Source organism: Chenopodium album, chromosome 4 (assembly GCF_948465745.1).
Source record: "Chenopodium album chromosome 4, dcCheAlbu1.1, whole genome shotgun sequence".
Taxonomy (NCBI): Eukaryota; Viridiplantae; Streptophyta; class Magnoliopsida; order Caryophyllales; family Amaranthaceae; genus Chenopodium; species Chenopodium album.
Genome location: NC_137837.1, coordinates 19,646,661 through 19,663,640, shown reverse-complemented (window position 1 = coordinate 19,663,640; position 16,980 = coordinate 19,646,661). Strand labels below are relative to the sequence as shown.

The window sequence follows — 16,980 nt, the reverse complement described above, 5'->3', positions numbered from 1 at the left end:
CGTCCCCAAATGTTTGTCACTTTTCATTTTGGATGGCCCTATATGTTTGTCACTTTTGCCATTTTGAAAAATATGTAGCCCAAATGACGCCCAACACTACTATTTATAGATGATATATGGAGGTGAAAGAAATGTGTGGAAAATTATACACACATATTCTTAAATTCTCCACACAAATCTAGAGCCTTCATGAGCATTAACCAACTCTATATTATTCTTCCACAGTTAAAAATGAAAATCCAATTAATAAAAAAAAAAAAAAAAATGAATCACATACGGCCACTACAATATAAATTCTCTTGTCATTATGCACGAGAACCCCTAAATAAGTATTCTTAGTCAGCATACCAAACAAGTGGAAAAGTCATTTTGCACGAAAACCTCCAATTGTAATTTATTAGTCAACGTGTCAAACAAAGTGGAATAAGCACGAGCAACAAGTGAAAGAAAAGCTATCGAACCACCCACAATTGTAACTATCTTTTTTACTCTCCCGGATCCATTGTTTACATTCTCCCCTCATACACAACATCACAACAACATATCATCTAACATACCCAATCGTCCTTGGTAAACAGCATCACAAACATATAATTACACCAATTAATGATCAAAGAACGTAATAAATTGATAATGTTATTTAATAAACATTATTTAAATTTAATTAGCATGAATCAAAAACAAAAATTTGAAAAATGAAGTTTTATATTTTAAATTTTGAAAATGACATCTTGAATTACTTTATGAGAAAATTATGTTGAGAAACTAGTTTTATTCTTTTAAAAAAAAGAATTTACAATTAAATATAGGTAAATGAATTACTTAGTATTTAAATTAAGTGCTCGAAAATAAATGTTCATTACATTTTAACATTATATTCTTTACAACTTTATAATATGTTCTTTATAATTCTGTAATATGTTTTTTAACATATATTCTTTTCAGTTTGCCTTTATGTTCTTTATACTACCTCTGTTACATATTATTTGCAACGATTTGACATAAAGTAGAGAGGAAAAATGTCTAATCGTTGCAACTAATATGTAACGGAGGTAGTATTTCTGTAATATGTTCTTCCCGTCTTTTTGTTTGGAACAGATGTACCATCCTCCACGAACCACAGATTGTATATAATCACATACTTTCGTATTACATCCAGGACTATTATAGGATTATGAAACGAATTGTACTCCCTACGATATGTCTTCATTGCCCAAATCAGCATTATCTTCGCATTTATTAATTTATACGTATAATGAACTCTGTAGTACTGAACAATATGATACTCTACTCAAAATTTTGGTATGCTTAACAGCACCGTTCTACAAGATTTTCATGGGTATGGATGCTTGCTTTCTAATGCCTATAAACAATTTAAACAAGAGAAATGGCGGCATAGCGCCATTGCCACAAGTTTCTAAAGTTCTAACTGTACACTATCTCTTTAGCCAACCTGCCCAAGATATTCAAAATAATAAGAATGAGCACCTGCAACACTTCTGTTAGTTCTGTACAAGATTCCCAGCCAGTCTCATTTGAACTTTCCAAGCCTCCGAGCTGTTATCCAAAAGGGTTCTCTCGTAGAGATCATAGCCTTTTCTGGGTCTGAGTGCCACTGGTAAAGTGAACAATTAAATCTTCTACCGGCTCAGTGGTGCATATCTCAGTCGTCATCAGCTGAAACCGCAACTGGGGCTAACTACTGGCCTGGAATAGGCAGTTCAATATGGCTCAAGTATATACAAATAAACAAAAGCATCAGACACCAAAAGAAAGTTGAAAGACAATGGCATATCATGCAGCACAGGATAAGTCTATGCAATTCTCGGGGTTCATTACATCCTGACGTCTTTACCGGGTCATTTCAAAAATCAGTAGCTTGTAGAGAGAGGCTCATAAACTTCATCAAACAACATTTTCTACTTCAGTAAGTCAGAACTGGTTGTTATGAGAGAGGATCTTAAACTCTGAGCAAGCTTCTCACAAAATTCCTATAAGCATCTAACTGCTTTTCTCAATATGGCAGCTTATAGACTCCCATATTGACAACAGCTTTTCAGCTAATTAAACAGCGAAATTTGCAAAATTCTTCCTATAGACCAATTCATCAATTAGCTTAACAGCTGGTCAATTTAATCAACAACTAGCATCTTTTCATCGACCTTTGCCAATTTAATATTTGTTTTACAATGGCAATTGGCAACTTTCATATAAATCACTCATATTTTAGGCGCCTGAGTCCTAGCCAAACATGCTCTCAAATTTTCTAGGATTATTAGCAGAAAAACACCCCTTGTCCTCCAAATGCAAGAGTAACATTCACCCTTCGATATTAATATCCTTTTAAAGCAACCCCTTTAAACATTTTCACACAATCAAATGTCAAATGTAACATAACCACATGGTTATCTAATAAATTATTCTTCCTTTTTTTTTTTTTTTTTAAGTTCTCTCCTACTAAATGGACAAATACTATGAATATGGAAATACTGAAAATTGAAATAAATATCAATTATTAATTTTCATGTTAAATTAAACAGCAAAATAACTTGAAATCATTTAACATAGGGAAAATTACCAGAACTGATGCCTCATTTAGGGTATTTTCTGATAACAATTCAAACCTTTATCACTATCTCTTGCCCTGTGCTGTACACAGATTAAGAGCACAATGCTCCAAGACATCAGGCATAAATGAAAATTTGCAACCACCAATCACAACTCACAAGCCTTATATTACAAAATAAAGTTATTAAACTATAGCATTGATTTCAAATTTTCAAGTAACTCCCCCTTATGCCTACACACCATGGACCTTTTGCCCAACCCTTTTGCCCAACCCCAACTCGGGAGGGAGAGAGTGTAGATCAAATAGTGTTGCATCAGTAGAAAATCAAGTTTAAATCGAGCTAGAGATAAAAGTTTTTTTAACCAATGATGAGCTTCGCTAATTTCCTGGGTATATACCAAAAAACCAGGGCCAGGCCAGGGCCTCTGAGAAGGCTGTTGCTGCGGATGCATATGGCAGTGGAAGGCAACTCATTATCACGAACCCTTAATCCCAATCTCACGAGATCGACTAATTAAACAGTTTTGATCTCGAGTCGTTGTCAACAATGATTTTTTCTCCCTCCAGCTCTTCACATCAAGTGCTCTATGCTCTTGTAAACCCAATTTCCACAAAAAATTCTTCACTCTTCCCACAAAATCCCAACTAGCCAACTCTCCTTCAAAACATCTGAATTTCTAAATACATCCCTCAAGGTATTCCAGCACATCCATCTAAACATAAGCATCTTTATTACATTCAGCTTCCTAATATGATCCTTCTCAAATGCCCAACTCACTAACCATATAACAGCACTTGTATAATAGCTTACCTGTAGAATATACCACAATCACTCAATACTCCTAAATCCTAGTTGTACGAGTGGTTGGACAAATTTGGATCGTCCTTAAACAAAATATTAGTGAGAACATCCCATCTAATCACTTTCTAAAGCTAAATACAAAAATTTAGGCCGAGAAGCTGATATATATATGTAATCTAATCACTTTCTATATCCCGATACAAACATCTAATCTAATGCAAATATGTAATGCATAGCCACAACTGAAAGCCTTGGAGACCGAGAAGCTTTATGTGAAGCACATCCATCTACAAGACCACAGTATCAATTGAGCTTAACAAAGGGTAGAAAAAAATGAGAAAAATAAAATAATTTTAGCTTGCATACCTTAAGCAGTTCCAACTACTCTCTCATCCAACTGCAAAGCAATAAAGGCATCCAATTTCACCAGCCATAGTGCAACAGCAGATGAAGTTTGGGGCATATTTTGAAAGTGCGTGACAAAATCTTCGACTGTAGACTCACATTTGTGTATGGCATTGCATTGCAGCACCCAATCCACATTAAGGGAACCAACAAAATCACCAAGAACCTATTATGCAGTAAGCAGGGAAACAATCAGTGGGAAAAAATATACATAGATATAGAATAGCACCAACAAGAATGATATAATGTGAAGAGATAACGAGGAAGCAATAAACCAGATATATATTGCATACCTGTAAAAGCTCGTGTAATGAAGAGGTGCGTCTGAGACGCCTGACCCAAAGCTTGTAAGCAGATTTTTTCCATGCCCCAATCAGCACACCTTCTGGCATAAACAACTGTAAGACAAATGTTAGTTCAGAACCATAAAAGAAATCTGAACATCTTCCCAAGGGCTTATTTGTCACAACTAAACAGATAAGTCATTATAAATGTATTCTCTGTTAAATAAAAGAAAAAAAATTGGGTGAGTCGGACTCACAGTGAATCCAATATATCTGAAAATAATAATCTAATATGTGACAATAATATTCTAATATATGACATTGATATTCAAATATCTAACAATAATAATCTAATATCTGACATTAGATTATTAATGTTAGATATTCGATTATTAATAACATATATTTGAATATAATTGTCAGATATTAGAATGTCAATGTCATGTATTAAAATACTATTGCCAGATATATTGGACTCACGGTGAGTCCGGTCTACCGCAAAAGCTTATCTAAATAAAATTATATGTTTTACAAAGGTGGAGCAAGATTCTAACAAATCAAGCAAAGAGATGGGAGAAATCAAGGGCACTAATCACATGTTACATCCGAAAGTGCATAACAGGGATATCCACGATCACTAGCCCATAGAAGCCAAAAGCCTACCCTCTTCAACAAAGAAGCTTGAATGTCAAGCCAATCACAGAAGCCTATCATTTCTCTAACCAAATAATCTAGACACAAAACAGTAAATAATACAATAGACTGTTTGGTTCATACAAGGAAAAGAAATCAAGAACAGGAATACCATTTCCAATATTATTATTTTTGTTCGGTTCAACCAGGGAATTCAAGATAGTCAAATAATATGTTGGCCAAACACCCAAGGTCACTTAATAAGTTTGGACAGCAATAAACACACCTCAATCACATGGATTGCAGCTTTGAGAGCCTGTAGCTTGGATGGTAAAACTTTAAGCATTGGGAAGATATCAGCATCTTCACGGACATGACATTTAGCCACATGGACGGCATACTTTTCTTCAAGATCAAAGTCAAGCTCAAATGTTGCATGGCATGCCTTACAGTGCCTCTCATCTCGCCAATACAGATCATTACAACTTCCACATCTTGTCCATGAATCAAAAAATGACCGCTTCCCACATCTAACTGCATGAAGATTGGAGTAAAAGTTGTTCCATATCCACGAGTCATAAGCTTGAAGGCGTTCATATTTCTTTTTTTCCTCTTCTACCTTTTTCTCAAATATGAAAGGCGCAGCACCAGATGATGTTACAGCATTAAATGAAGTCTCACCCAATGAATGGTTATCTATTTCAGATATGGGTGACAAGCTATCTTCAATGGTCCTATCTATTTCACAGAGACCAGATTGTGTTGATTGGCTGACATTAAAATCAGCTGGTATCCTGCTCATCATTTCTTCAACAAGAAATGCCATACGCATTTCCAATGATGCCAACAGGACTGCCTCTCTCCTACCTTGACCATTCAAAGAAGCCAACAAGCCATATAGAGCCTGCAACCAAATTGAGTAGAAAAACATTCAAGGCATAAGATAAAATAAAAATAAAAAAAGGAAAGAAGAGATGGAACTTAATACGGAAAATAGAAATATTAAATGTCACCTCTTCACTATCAATCACTTGCCACTGACCATCTTCAGAAGATTCGACATAGATTTGTTTATGTCCAGGATCATCAGCATCACAAGGACCCAAGAAGAGCCAGTATCTGTTATACCGGCGATCAGAACCCAAAAAAATTGTTTGAATTGGATGTAGAGCATCTCCATTTCCTACACTATTGAGGCCTTTTTTCATGCTTGAATATCTATCTTCTTTGCAAACCATTGATAACACCACTGATGAATCAACAGCACAAATATCTGAAGACAGACGCCCGCTATCTGAAACATCGCCAAAGGATGAGGAAAGCAAGCTAGGTCGCTTTACTGTAGGTCGCTTAATTTTTCCTCCAGATCCATGCTGATAAATCCTTGGAACACATTCTGCAAGTAATGCCGATGGATCCTACAAAGAACCCACAGATTTAGTATAGACAAATAAATAAACTTTAGAAAATAGCCAAGAAACATAAAGTAATCATGTCAGCTTATTCTCCTGAGGAACTAGTTACCTATATCACCTAGGGGGTCAGAACTGCAAGCATAGCAGGGGATTGATTGCTGGTCTTCTTTCGGAATTAAATAAGGTTGGGAACTTAATGAGTGACCAATATATAAATCAATGAATTGAAGAAGAATCAGGAGCCAACCAAGATACAAACCATTCATATAACAGCACTAGTGTTTAACCATTAAGCAAAATCAGGCCTTTTGTAAAGACATGCAAATTTCATGGATAGCAAATTTCATAGATTGACACCATCATAAACTTGTTAGCATTCTATACCATTCTGGCACAACACAAGCACTATAATACAATTCTTAAAAGTATGAGCAATCCAAGTCTACACAATGTAAGATACAAATTGTGAACATTTCCAAACTAATGCAATCATTTTATTCTTAAATATTATATATATGTCACAGCTATCTACCAGGTGAAAAAAGCAGAGAGAAATACATATGCAATTAAAGCAAAAAGTTACTAGTATCAATAAGTGAAATTTTTCAATTTAAGAATTTCTTCTAACACCCAACAGTCCTAATTAAAAACTTCTACCTCATAGTCTCATAGAGAATTGGTTCTTTCATAATGGTAGGTTGAAAACAGGGATAAATAATTTTTTTAAATCAAAATTTGCATATTTAAGAAGTTTTGAGTGTCATATCAAGATGTTGACCACTTTTGAAAAAGTGAAAACAAGTAGGGATCAATATATGAAAAGGCTCAAGGCTCGTAAATGCAACTGTCCACCTAATTCAAATGAGGCACATTTAATAAAAAGCAAAAAATATTCTAAAATATTAAGCGGTGTGACGCAAGCTGTGCACCACTGTGCGGTGCATCTATGGTGTGCCTCACCAACAATGACGAATAGATAAGGCGCATGGCCTATGTCGCCTTGCACCTCAGTGAGCCTATACTCCTATAGACTGGTAGAGATAGAAGGTACTCCTACCATCCATGTTTTAGAATATGTAAAATGAAAGTTCTGAAGTCAACTACAAATAATTACTATCTTCTTGAAACGACATACCTTAGAAAGGGATTTAGCCAGGCAAATTTTTCAAACTCATGAAACATAGATGTCAAGAAACACCAATCAGTGGGGGCATTTTGCACAGAGAGGCTTGCGCAAATGAAAGCTTTTGACCCATCTAGATGTTTAACCGGTCAAAACCTCTAATGGTAGTGTTTGGTAAAGTGAGGTTCGGAAGAGTTTTTTGGGCCTAAACATCCAATTTTGAAAAGGATACGAAGAGGGGAAATAAATATTCTATCCAAAAGTTCTTCAAATTTACACTTTTTATCATGAGTTCTCAAAACTTCAATAATCAATCATGCAAAATCCTTATTGGTAAGGGAATTCTATCAGCTAATGGCGATTGCCTCTTTTTTATAATGGGAGTAATTTTATAAATGAGCAGCAGTAAGTGCAGACTGCAGAGGATAAATTGTCCTCATAACAGTAAAAAACAGATCATACATTTGCCCATTTCATTGAGTATTCCCCATTGAGTAATTCTTAAATTCCCCAGCTGTCTTAGCCCACAAAAATAGCTAATTAAGTAATCCTATTATACAATACATCATCACTCAAAGTGTTTCTCTTAACATTTGCTATTATAAACACAAGCACCACAGAATCTCCATAAAAGCATTTTACCACAATATCTTCTCTTTGGCCACCATAATCCACTAAACAATTGCAACAGATCCATAACAGTACATGGGATTATCCAATACTCTTCACGCAAAGCAAAAATCCCCCTCCATCCTTACAATGAAGGAATCGTGAGCACGTCTTCATATTAGTACAAAACTTACACATATCAGGCTTTAACAAAATACTTTACTTACAAATAACAAAACAGCTAATACAATCAATTAAGTCATACCAGCTACTATAAAAAGGCTATCAGCAGCTAACCACTAATGGCCAAAGAGAGCCATACAAGATGAAATTTCAGTATGTTAAGTTGCATTTAAAGTTGGAACACATAACATATAATGAAAGTAGTAGTACTTTGTTTGGGAGGAAGCTGGGGAGACAGCTTGTTTATGACTGTAGGCCTTTCAAAGGAAACAAACTAACAAAAGTCATGGAAAAAATGAAACAATGAAGATTGAAGTTATGATCATAATCAAAGTCAAAGTCATTATGTTTTCAAAAAAAAATCAAAGTCATTATAACATACCTCCATCCTAATGCTAGATCCAGCCCTTACAAGATCAATAAGAGCTAGTAAGGCATTCAGCTTTTCCTCAATGCTTAGGTCCGAATATTCTCCCTCCATGAGACCTAACAGCCATGACTCCCCAGGATGACTTTCGTCAATTACAGAGGAAAGACTCAATGGATTACTTTCAGGAGACAGATGACCCATATTAGGCCTTGAAGAAGATATTCCAGAGTCACAGTCTGCATTATTACTAAGAGAATTGGAAAGCCTGGATTCATCATCAATGCTTCCACAATCTTCGTTATCCGACAGAGCATCTTCATCTTTCTTCATGATTGATGCTAAACGTAGACGATATGTGGAAGACGATATTTTTTCAAATAATGTTATATCACTAGCCAAAATTGAGCAAATTGAATCTTCAAGTTCATCATCTGTTTTCCCCAGATTCAAGTCCGCAATCTACAAGACAAAACCAAAATATCATAATTCAGTATTATGTAACTACAAAGTGACACATGTTCGCAATCACATCAGACAGATGAAGATTGGTATACACTAAAACTCATAGACACACCTGTGAAGATTTTGCCAACTCAGTGACCTTCATTCCACTGTTCCCTTGATCAAACAAAATGCTAAAAAGTTTTCCCTTTAATGTATCAGGCTGCAATCCGTACTTGGCCATACAATCTGTTTCCTGGGAAAAAAAAGACATATATATCCAAAAACATCAGTTCATGAAAGCATAGATGCTTGTATAGCATAAAAAAAGAGATATGACATTTGATAAACACATACATCTGAGCCACATCTCCTGGAAATCAAACCTTGAGAAACAAATAGATGGTGACTACACAGCTTAGAGCCCTTAGGCTATGCAAGACTTATACTAAACAGAATTAATCATATACAGCATCAGCATCACTTTGTAGTTGAAGAGCAATTAGTAAAGTGGATTCAAAAACTATCTGGTAGAAGAGATAGTTAGATTTAATTATATCCTTTTCAGTTCTAGATCACTCACTTGTAGCCAGAGCCTAAATGCTAGCAAAAATACCAAGAAAACTGCCTCAACATTTCTTGCCCCATAATAATTGGGCCAATCTGATAAAATGGGGAAGATAACAGCCTAAACTAATAATACGCATTATTTCAACACTAAAGACATAGCAATAACGAATTAGAGCAACACAAATTCATCTTGTTTGCCAAGGAACAGCACAAAGCCACAAACCTTGGTAAGGCATCCTTTACTTTGGTTACCATCTTTTGATCCAAATCCAGCAGCAATCAGGACTTGCCGCAATATTTCAGTCCATGTCAAAGGATTCAGAGATGTCTTCCAAAAGTTCACAACAGAATCCTGTGTCTCAGTCTGCCACATTACAAACTAACAATTACTTGAGCTATTTTTCGAGCAGCAAAAATACAAAAACATGATGCAGATTCACATCATGCTGGAATAGCAACCCTTCCAAAAGCTAGACTTACCATATGAAGCAAATTCAGAAACATGCCATTTTTATTTGAATGTATAGAAAGCCCATTAGAAATCTCATTTTGAATATCCGACAGCAACAGCCCAAGGAGGCATACATGTAGTTTCCCTAGTAATGAGGAATCCTGCAAGCCAATTAGAGGGGGTCAAAATTTTATCTTTTAATATCTCAACTTATTATTGAGATGCAAGATGTGACATGCTACAAAAGTCAAAGAAATTTGGAGCAATCTAATTGGTAATAGTCAAATTTTGCAGCAAGGAAAACAGAGTTACTCACCTTATCAAGAAATGCCTTTGCAAAATCATCAAGGGTAAATGGATAAACATCTAGTATTACAGCATAAGTATACAGAAAGTGAAGAGCCTGTTCACAAATATAATATTCATCAATACAAAGTTCAAGACATCTGAAACAAATTAAGTATAAAGATCAGAACCCCAGCAAAGATCTCAACATATTCATTAATAATGCTTTTATTCATTAGGATAACCAAACAAACATCAAAGTAAACATAAAGTGTCTATAAGCATTGTAAATGCATAAATTCTTAACTAAGACAGCAACATATGGGAAGCTCACTTGGCACTTTAAAAACATAACACCTAGAACCATAGAAAATACTAAAAAAATATCTAAACAAACAAATTATACCTTTAAGGATCTTTACAGTCACTTAATAACAAACAAGACTATTATATTCTGAATATTATCAATTTATTTCATTGTTGGATGTAGGATCTATATCTTAAATTCAGAAAAAACAATCATATTAATATACCTTAAAAAGTTTCTTCTCAAGCACCAAGGAAGAGTTCCAAGGTTGCATATGGAACGGCTTTCTCATTTTAACAGATTCAGGGGGGAACTTAGGCAGAAGACCTGTTTACAACAAAGCATTGGTAGTCTGTAATGGAAAGAAAATAGTAGTTTTTTATAAATTCTCAAATATCCAAAAAATTGCTTCACACTTGAGCTTATAACAGAGAATAGGAATACTTTCTAGACGCATGATCGAAATAATTGGGAATACATAAACAGAGAATAAAACTAAATGAAAATTTTGAAGGGAAGAAGCAAGATATAATACCTACAAGGCCATTCGATATCTCTGCCATCTTTCAGTTTTTGGTTTTAGGATACTAAGTCATTTGATATATGTTGAACAATAAACTTAAAATTAGTTAGGTTAATCGTGCCAGCTTTGAAAACTAACAAAAATGTGGAAACTTTTGGTTTTCATAATCTCTTTTAATCTTATTCATTTTTAAAGAACTGATATTTCACAATGAAATGAACAGGCTCTAAGTTATTGGTTTTGATTTTTTATAACAAATGAAAGTGAAGTTCATGTTGGGATGCAACAAAATGGTAATTATGAACTTTGAAGCTCTATAGGAGGCAGAATAAGCAAATAGTTGCCATTTTTTAGGGAAAAGAATCAACAAACCTTTGCAAAGAGAACAGCCATTATTTTTAGTCTTCCCACCATTAGCAAAATGGGCACCACACATTAGTGGATTTGGTCCAGCTTGGAGCTCCATCAGCTCAAGCTCTTCATCATCTGCCTTTGTTGGAAATGAACAGAGATTTTTGTCATGGCTAGCTAAATCCAAAGCAATTTTGCAACAATCTTTGCGTGCCTTCTGAGTGGCTTTCTGACTAGAATCAACCTGATACATACCAGGATAAGTTACTAAAGTCCTTCCTGGCAATACTAGTACTAGATCGTTCCATGCAAAATTGAACAGGTTTACCTTTCTACGTTGAAAAATAGGTTTCTTCTTCTCCTGCACTTTGTTCACTGACCTTCTCAGCTGGTTCAAGTAAAATAGAGAAAAATCAAAAACTCAATATTCCATATAATTAGACATAAAGCTGCAAACATTTTCTAAAAAAATTAAACTAATTTCATAGCAGTGATTTTCCAGCTACCAAAGAGCATAGCACAACAAATATAATCCAAAATCTAGATATATCACGTACAGCAGCAGGTTTCCGTCTCAGTGGTCTCCTCTTGGAATCAGGATTCACCAGCTGTGAAGCAGTCATAAATCCTTTGCCCATGCCGTATGTTTTTCCCGGTTGACTATTTTTACGTGCAAGCATCTATGAAAAGGAATAGATGATGGAAATGAACAATAATGTCAATAGGTTGAGGGGGGAACAAATATAAAAGCCACACAATTATCAAGCAAAAAAATTGATTTGTTCCAACCTTTCCTCTTTTGGATGCTCCTACATTATCTCGAAAAGAAGCAAGATAATTCACCAGCTGCAAGTCTGACATCAGACCTTTCCCCTTTCCATGCTTCTTCATAGGAGTTTTCATTTGATTCCATTGCTCAGCCTCTAAAACAGCTGACTTTGTCACCTAGAATTGAAGCAAGTCACGAATTAAATGCCCTGTGCTTCGTAGTCAATTTGTCATGTAGTGCATTATGTTTAGAGGAAGCTGATCAAAATTCTTTTAAGATTTACAGGGGGTAAGGAAAGGCTGCAGAGGCACAATTATTTAATGGCACTTTATGTTGTTTATGAATTTTCACTTATCATTTCAAGGACCACCTAATTTTGTGATTTGGTAAGGGGCAAGGATAACTTAGCTTCAGCTTCCTTTTAGGCTAAAGCAGCCGGACACCTAGGACTTTCAAAAGTAAATTCAAAAGACTCAAAAATTTTGGATTAATTGCTTTCATTTAAGGAAAGCTTGCCCTCTTACCTTGTACCACTGTTTGCTGACAATATATACGTAGTATTTTCTTTATTATCATGAAAAAAATTACAAATAAAAAATAATTAGAGAATACAAAGAAAGTAGACAAGTTTCCTCAAAACAAAAAGAAAGTAGACAAGTTGTTTATAGAATAGCAAACAAAACAACAAATTTAACCCAATAATCTTTTCCTTGGATAAATTAAAACAACATAAATTAAAAATGCCAAATCAGACAATATGCCATCTTCATTCATTCTAAATTTTGCCCTTACCTTCCTCCTTTTTAAGGCCCTTTGTTCACCTTGACATGCAACCTCACAACATCTACTATCTGGTCAACACCAAGAAGTAAAAAGAATGACCATTGAGGGGGAAGCAGGGATGAAAATACAAGATTAATACTATCTCTAAAATTTATGAACCGCATATTGGTGAGTGCCTACACATGAATGAGCATGTGAATAATCACAGAAATAGATGAATGAGACCAACAGCTACTGCTCGAATTGCAGTGAGATTAATATGAATGCAAATTTACAGTAGATTTTGTTCCTTATTTCTTTAAGAAAAAAATATTGAAATCCAGATATGTCTAAAAGTGATTGACTACGATAAGGGATCACAAATACTGATACTATAAGTCATCTAAGCTTTCACATCTTTCTAATTGGAATATTGGATACATCATTTTTCCCTATGTTTAACTGGTGATCCAGCACCAAAAGGCTGCTTATTTCCTTTTTCCAAAGATTGTGACAAAAGGTTGTACTAATGAGACACCGAGGAGATGCCCATCTACAATAAGAGGACTACACATAGCACAAAAGCACTAGGATGTAACTTTATCCATAGAACTAATAAAGAACACGCCACTGTATATGGTTGTCAGTCTTGTCACATGAACTCTAGCATGCAAAAGTTTGTCAGATCATCTTTGCCCTCATCCATCCCCCCCCCCCCCCCTCCCCCTCTCCTGCTGAGCCAGGTTTCAGCAAACCAGAAAAGGAGTGAAGGAGTTCAAGAGAAAAGAGTGAAGTTCATATAATGGGTTATCCTTCCTGAGTGCCTACAATACAGAATGAAGAGCTAAATCCTAAACTTGACAAGCTTCTGCCCATTATACAAGAATTGAATCACAAGTCTTCCACAAGATTCAGTGCCATTTCTGTCGATTTCTCTCTGTGCTATCTCGAACACTCTAACAGTAAGGCTCTATATTTTGATATCAATTTATTGAGGCATTTGACAGATTTGACTTAGTAGCAAGAGCACCTAACCCATCCTATCTTCTAACACTTATAAATTTATATTTGCTTCAAAATATAATCTTCGAGCACTGTTGTCTTCTTCATCGATAGTATGGCCCATATTAAGTATTACAGGTGTAACAGGAATTTAGTCAATATTTCAATGCCAAGAACAACAAGAAAGGGATTCAGGAAACAATCTAATCACAAACTACAAACCAAAAAGAGTAACAGCTCCACTAGAAACAACATTCAGCTATAGAAAATTCACAAAATTCATCATCTGAAATTCAGAAGTAAATTTAGAAAAACAAAAAATCTACTCACAAACTGAATAGTTAGAAATAGTCATTCTCTGTTCTAAATTGTAACTTCCAAGGTTAGCAAGGCAACCAAAGATTAATATGTGAGTAACTAGAAGAATGTATCAGACTTAAATTTTATATCATTATGGCAAGAATTTATCCCAACAGAAAAATCAGATGCCTAAAAATGAAAATTTCTTGCATGACACCTCAGTTCAGTATCAAACTATCAACATATGGAAAATAAAACACTACAATACTACATAGATAGCTAGAAAGGGTGCAGAAAAAGAAAGAAATGAGATGATTAACCTCAAACAAAGCTAAACATTTATCCAAGTCGACACCTTCAGGCGAAAAACATACTTCACAAGACTAAAAGATCGGTAAGGCATGCCAGGGAAAAAAAGTTAAATATAACATAGTTGTAACTTCCAATAGCAAACACTGACCTGGAATATCGTTGCGGCCTTGAAATGTTGTTTCAGGAATAGGATCAAACTCCACACCAAGGGGAGGACCATCTTTCCTGAATATCTTCTTAAATATATAATCTGAAGAATACAACATATCTTGAATTAGACCTGGTCTAATTGTACAATCCCCGTGCTCTCCTAGATCTAAACTCAACAAATTCTTCTTTTTCTTCATTTTACTCTTCCCCTTTGCTGTGCTCTGCACAGACCTATTTACTCCTATATTTCTGCCAGCATCTGGATCATCTCTTCGACGCCGCTCAACATACCATCTTCTCACCTGCTCATAAGTCAACCCTAAAGCTGAACTATAGTCCTCCAGTCTACTCTGTGTCGGGTTTTTATCATCTGTTCAACGAATCACCCAAACAATCACCTTAAAACCACTAATTTCACAGTAAACTACTAATAAACAACTCAAACAGCAATCAATAGTCATCCAATTAATTCAAAATGAGCAGAAATTCCCGAATAATAGACTAAACAGCAACTAAATTAAAAAAAAAAAATTGAATTCTGGAGATTATACAGATAACTAATTCCACAAATTACAGCTCAACTACTAATAAATCCAATACAAAAACAAAAATAAACACGATTATCGCATTTTACCAGAACTCGAACATAGAGAAAATTGAATGAACAAGCTAGAATAATCAATATACTAAGAATGTCAACAAAAACCAAAATTATAAAAAAATTCAGGAATAATTCATCAATTATAGTACAATAACTACCAAAATTGCAATAATTAAACAGAAATGAGTGACAAATTAGCAAAATACTTGCCGAAAATTTCAAATTAAATTCAAAAAATGAGTTACAGAAATCAACGGTAACAAATTACCAATGTACAAATACTCCAACGTTTGAAGTTGAAGAGGATTCTTCCTGAACAAAGTATATCCAGCATCGTTGTCTTCGTCGAAGTCATTAAGAGTGGTGGGAGGAGAGAGAGTGAAAGCTCCATTGTTATGGTGAAATTGAACAGCCATTGAAGTTGAAGAAATTCAATGAAGAAGATAATAATGGTGAAGTTTAATTGAGGTTTTGGATAGTCGCCATTTTTAACGTCATGAAATAATTTGAAGAAGAAAGAAGAAGGGTTGTTTGTTGGTGTTGAGTTTAGGGTTTTAGGCTTTAGGGGTTTTACATCATCCTTATTTTAGAGCTAACTAGTAACAACGGAAAATATCTCGTTTTCTTTTTATTGGGGTTTTTGTAACGTGGAATTATCTCGCTTTTCTATCATCTTGCAAAATTGAGTATGGTGGCCACATATATGGATATACCCTTGTGACCTAAAAATGTGGAGAAATAGAAGTAGTATGAATTTCAAATGGTTTCCTTACGAGGGTAATGTATTTGGAAGAAGCAATAAAATTAAGACTAAATGTACATATTAAAGGAACTATGTCGATGTTATTGCTAACTACTCCGTAAATGACGAAAACTTGTTGTAATACCTTACATGGCGTTCCTACGTCGGAAGGGTCCTGTGAAGGACATTATCTACAGCTACTCAGCTAGGCATGTTAGCCTATCAAAATTTCCTACAAATAGAATCATTCTCAATCTACATTAAACATTTTTTTTTTGGTGAAAGAGAGGGGCAAGCCCCAAAACAAGCAAACATAAAATTCAAACACAAAAATGAAATAAAAACGAACAGAAACAAAAAGGACAAAAAACTAAGAAAACAAGAAATAACACAGCTCGATCCAAGACTAGCTAGGCACGATCCTTCGGGACCAACCTTGCACGAGCTACTCCACTTATATCCTCCAATAAAACGGCCCGAAGACCCCGGGGATCGCTTCAAATAGCACTATCTTTTGCTCAGAGTTAACACCATAATTTGCCGACCAATCCGCAGCTTGATTGGCTTCCCCATAGCAGTGAGTTATAGTCACTTTCCACCCTTGACGAGAGATAAGCGCTCTACATTTACGAACAATATGAATATAAAGGGGAGTATGAAGGAATATCCTCCACCAAGAAACGCACCACCACCTCAGAATCCACTGTCAATTGCACATGTTTATGACCAGAATTCCAAGCTATTGTTAGGCCTCGTTGCACACCAAGGAGCTCAGTTTTGGTATTTGAACAATTACCACAATGGGACGCAAACACTTCAAAAACTTCACCATTAGCCCCTCGAATCAGACCACCTGCACCGGCTCTACCCGGGTTACCCTTAGAAGCCCCATCAATGTTAAGTCTTACCCATCCAACTCCAGGAAACTCCCAGCAAATAAAGACTTCATTACGCCTATTAGAATCAGTAGTTGTCAAAATCAGATGTTTGAATGTTAACCATTTTTTGTAGCAACTATATA

The 16,980-nt window shown here is 35.2% G+C and overlaps 1 protein-coding gene across 1 annotated transcript; it reads right to left on the bottom strand.

The window, feature by feature from the left end:
• Positions 1 to 1,083: 1,083 nt before the first annotated feature.
• On the bottom strand, positions 1,084 to 15,893 carry LOC145629009 (homeobox-DDT domain protein RLT3-like). The gene is made up of 18 exons (XM_081681477.1): positions 15,486 to 15,893; positions 14,615 to 14,986; positions 12,883 to 12,941; positions 12,111 to 12,266; positions 11,879 to 12,001; positions 11,650 to 11,709; positions 11,343 to 11,565; positions 10,674 to 10,774; positions 10,172 to 10,258; positions 9,885 to 10,016; positions 9,628 to 9,768; positions 8,968 to 9,090; positions 8,406 to 8,852; positions 5,707 to 6,111; positions 4,980 to 5,597; positions 4,070 to 4,174; positions 3,738 to 3,942; positions 1,084 to 1,707 (listed from the first exon to the last, which is right to left on the bottom strand). The coding sequence occupies exons 1-17, from the start codon at positions 15,631 to 15,633 to the stop codon at positions 3,739 to 3,741; spliced, it is 3,504 nt and encodes a 1,167-aa protein (XP_081537603.1). The 5' UTR covers positions 15,634 to 15,893; the 3' UTR covers positions 1,084 to 1,707; position 3,738.
• Between the last annotated feature and the right edge of the window lie 1,087 nt (positions 15,894 to 16,980).

Bases quoted from the DNA above. Each gene is read 5' to 3' on its own strand.
- LOC145629009 (XM_081681477.1), bottom strand. From the start codon at position 15,633: ATGGCTGTTCAATTTCACCATAACAATGGAGCTTTCACTCTCTCTCCT. The intron at 12,942-14,614 runs GTCAGTGTTTGC...GGTGTTGACCAG, and splicing joins AGGCCGCAACGATATTCCAG to ATAGTAGATGTTGTGAGGTT. The intron at 9,091-9,627 runs GTTTGTGGCTTT...TTTTTTTCCCAG, and splicing joins GTAAAGGATGCCTTACCAAG to GAAACAGATTGTATGGCCAA.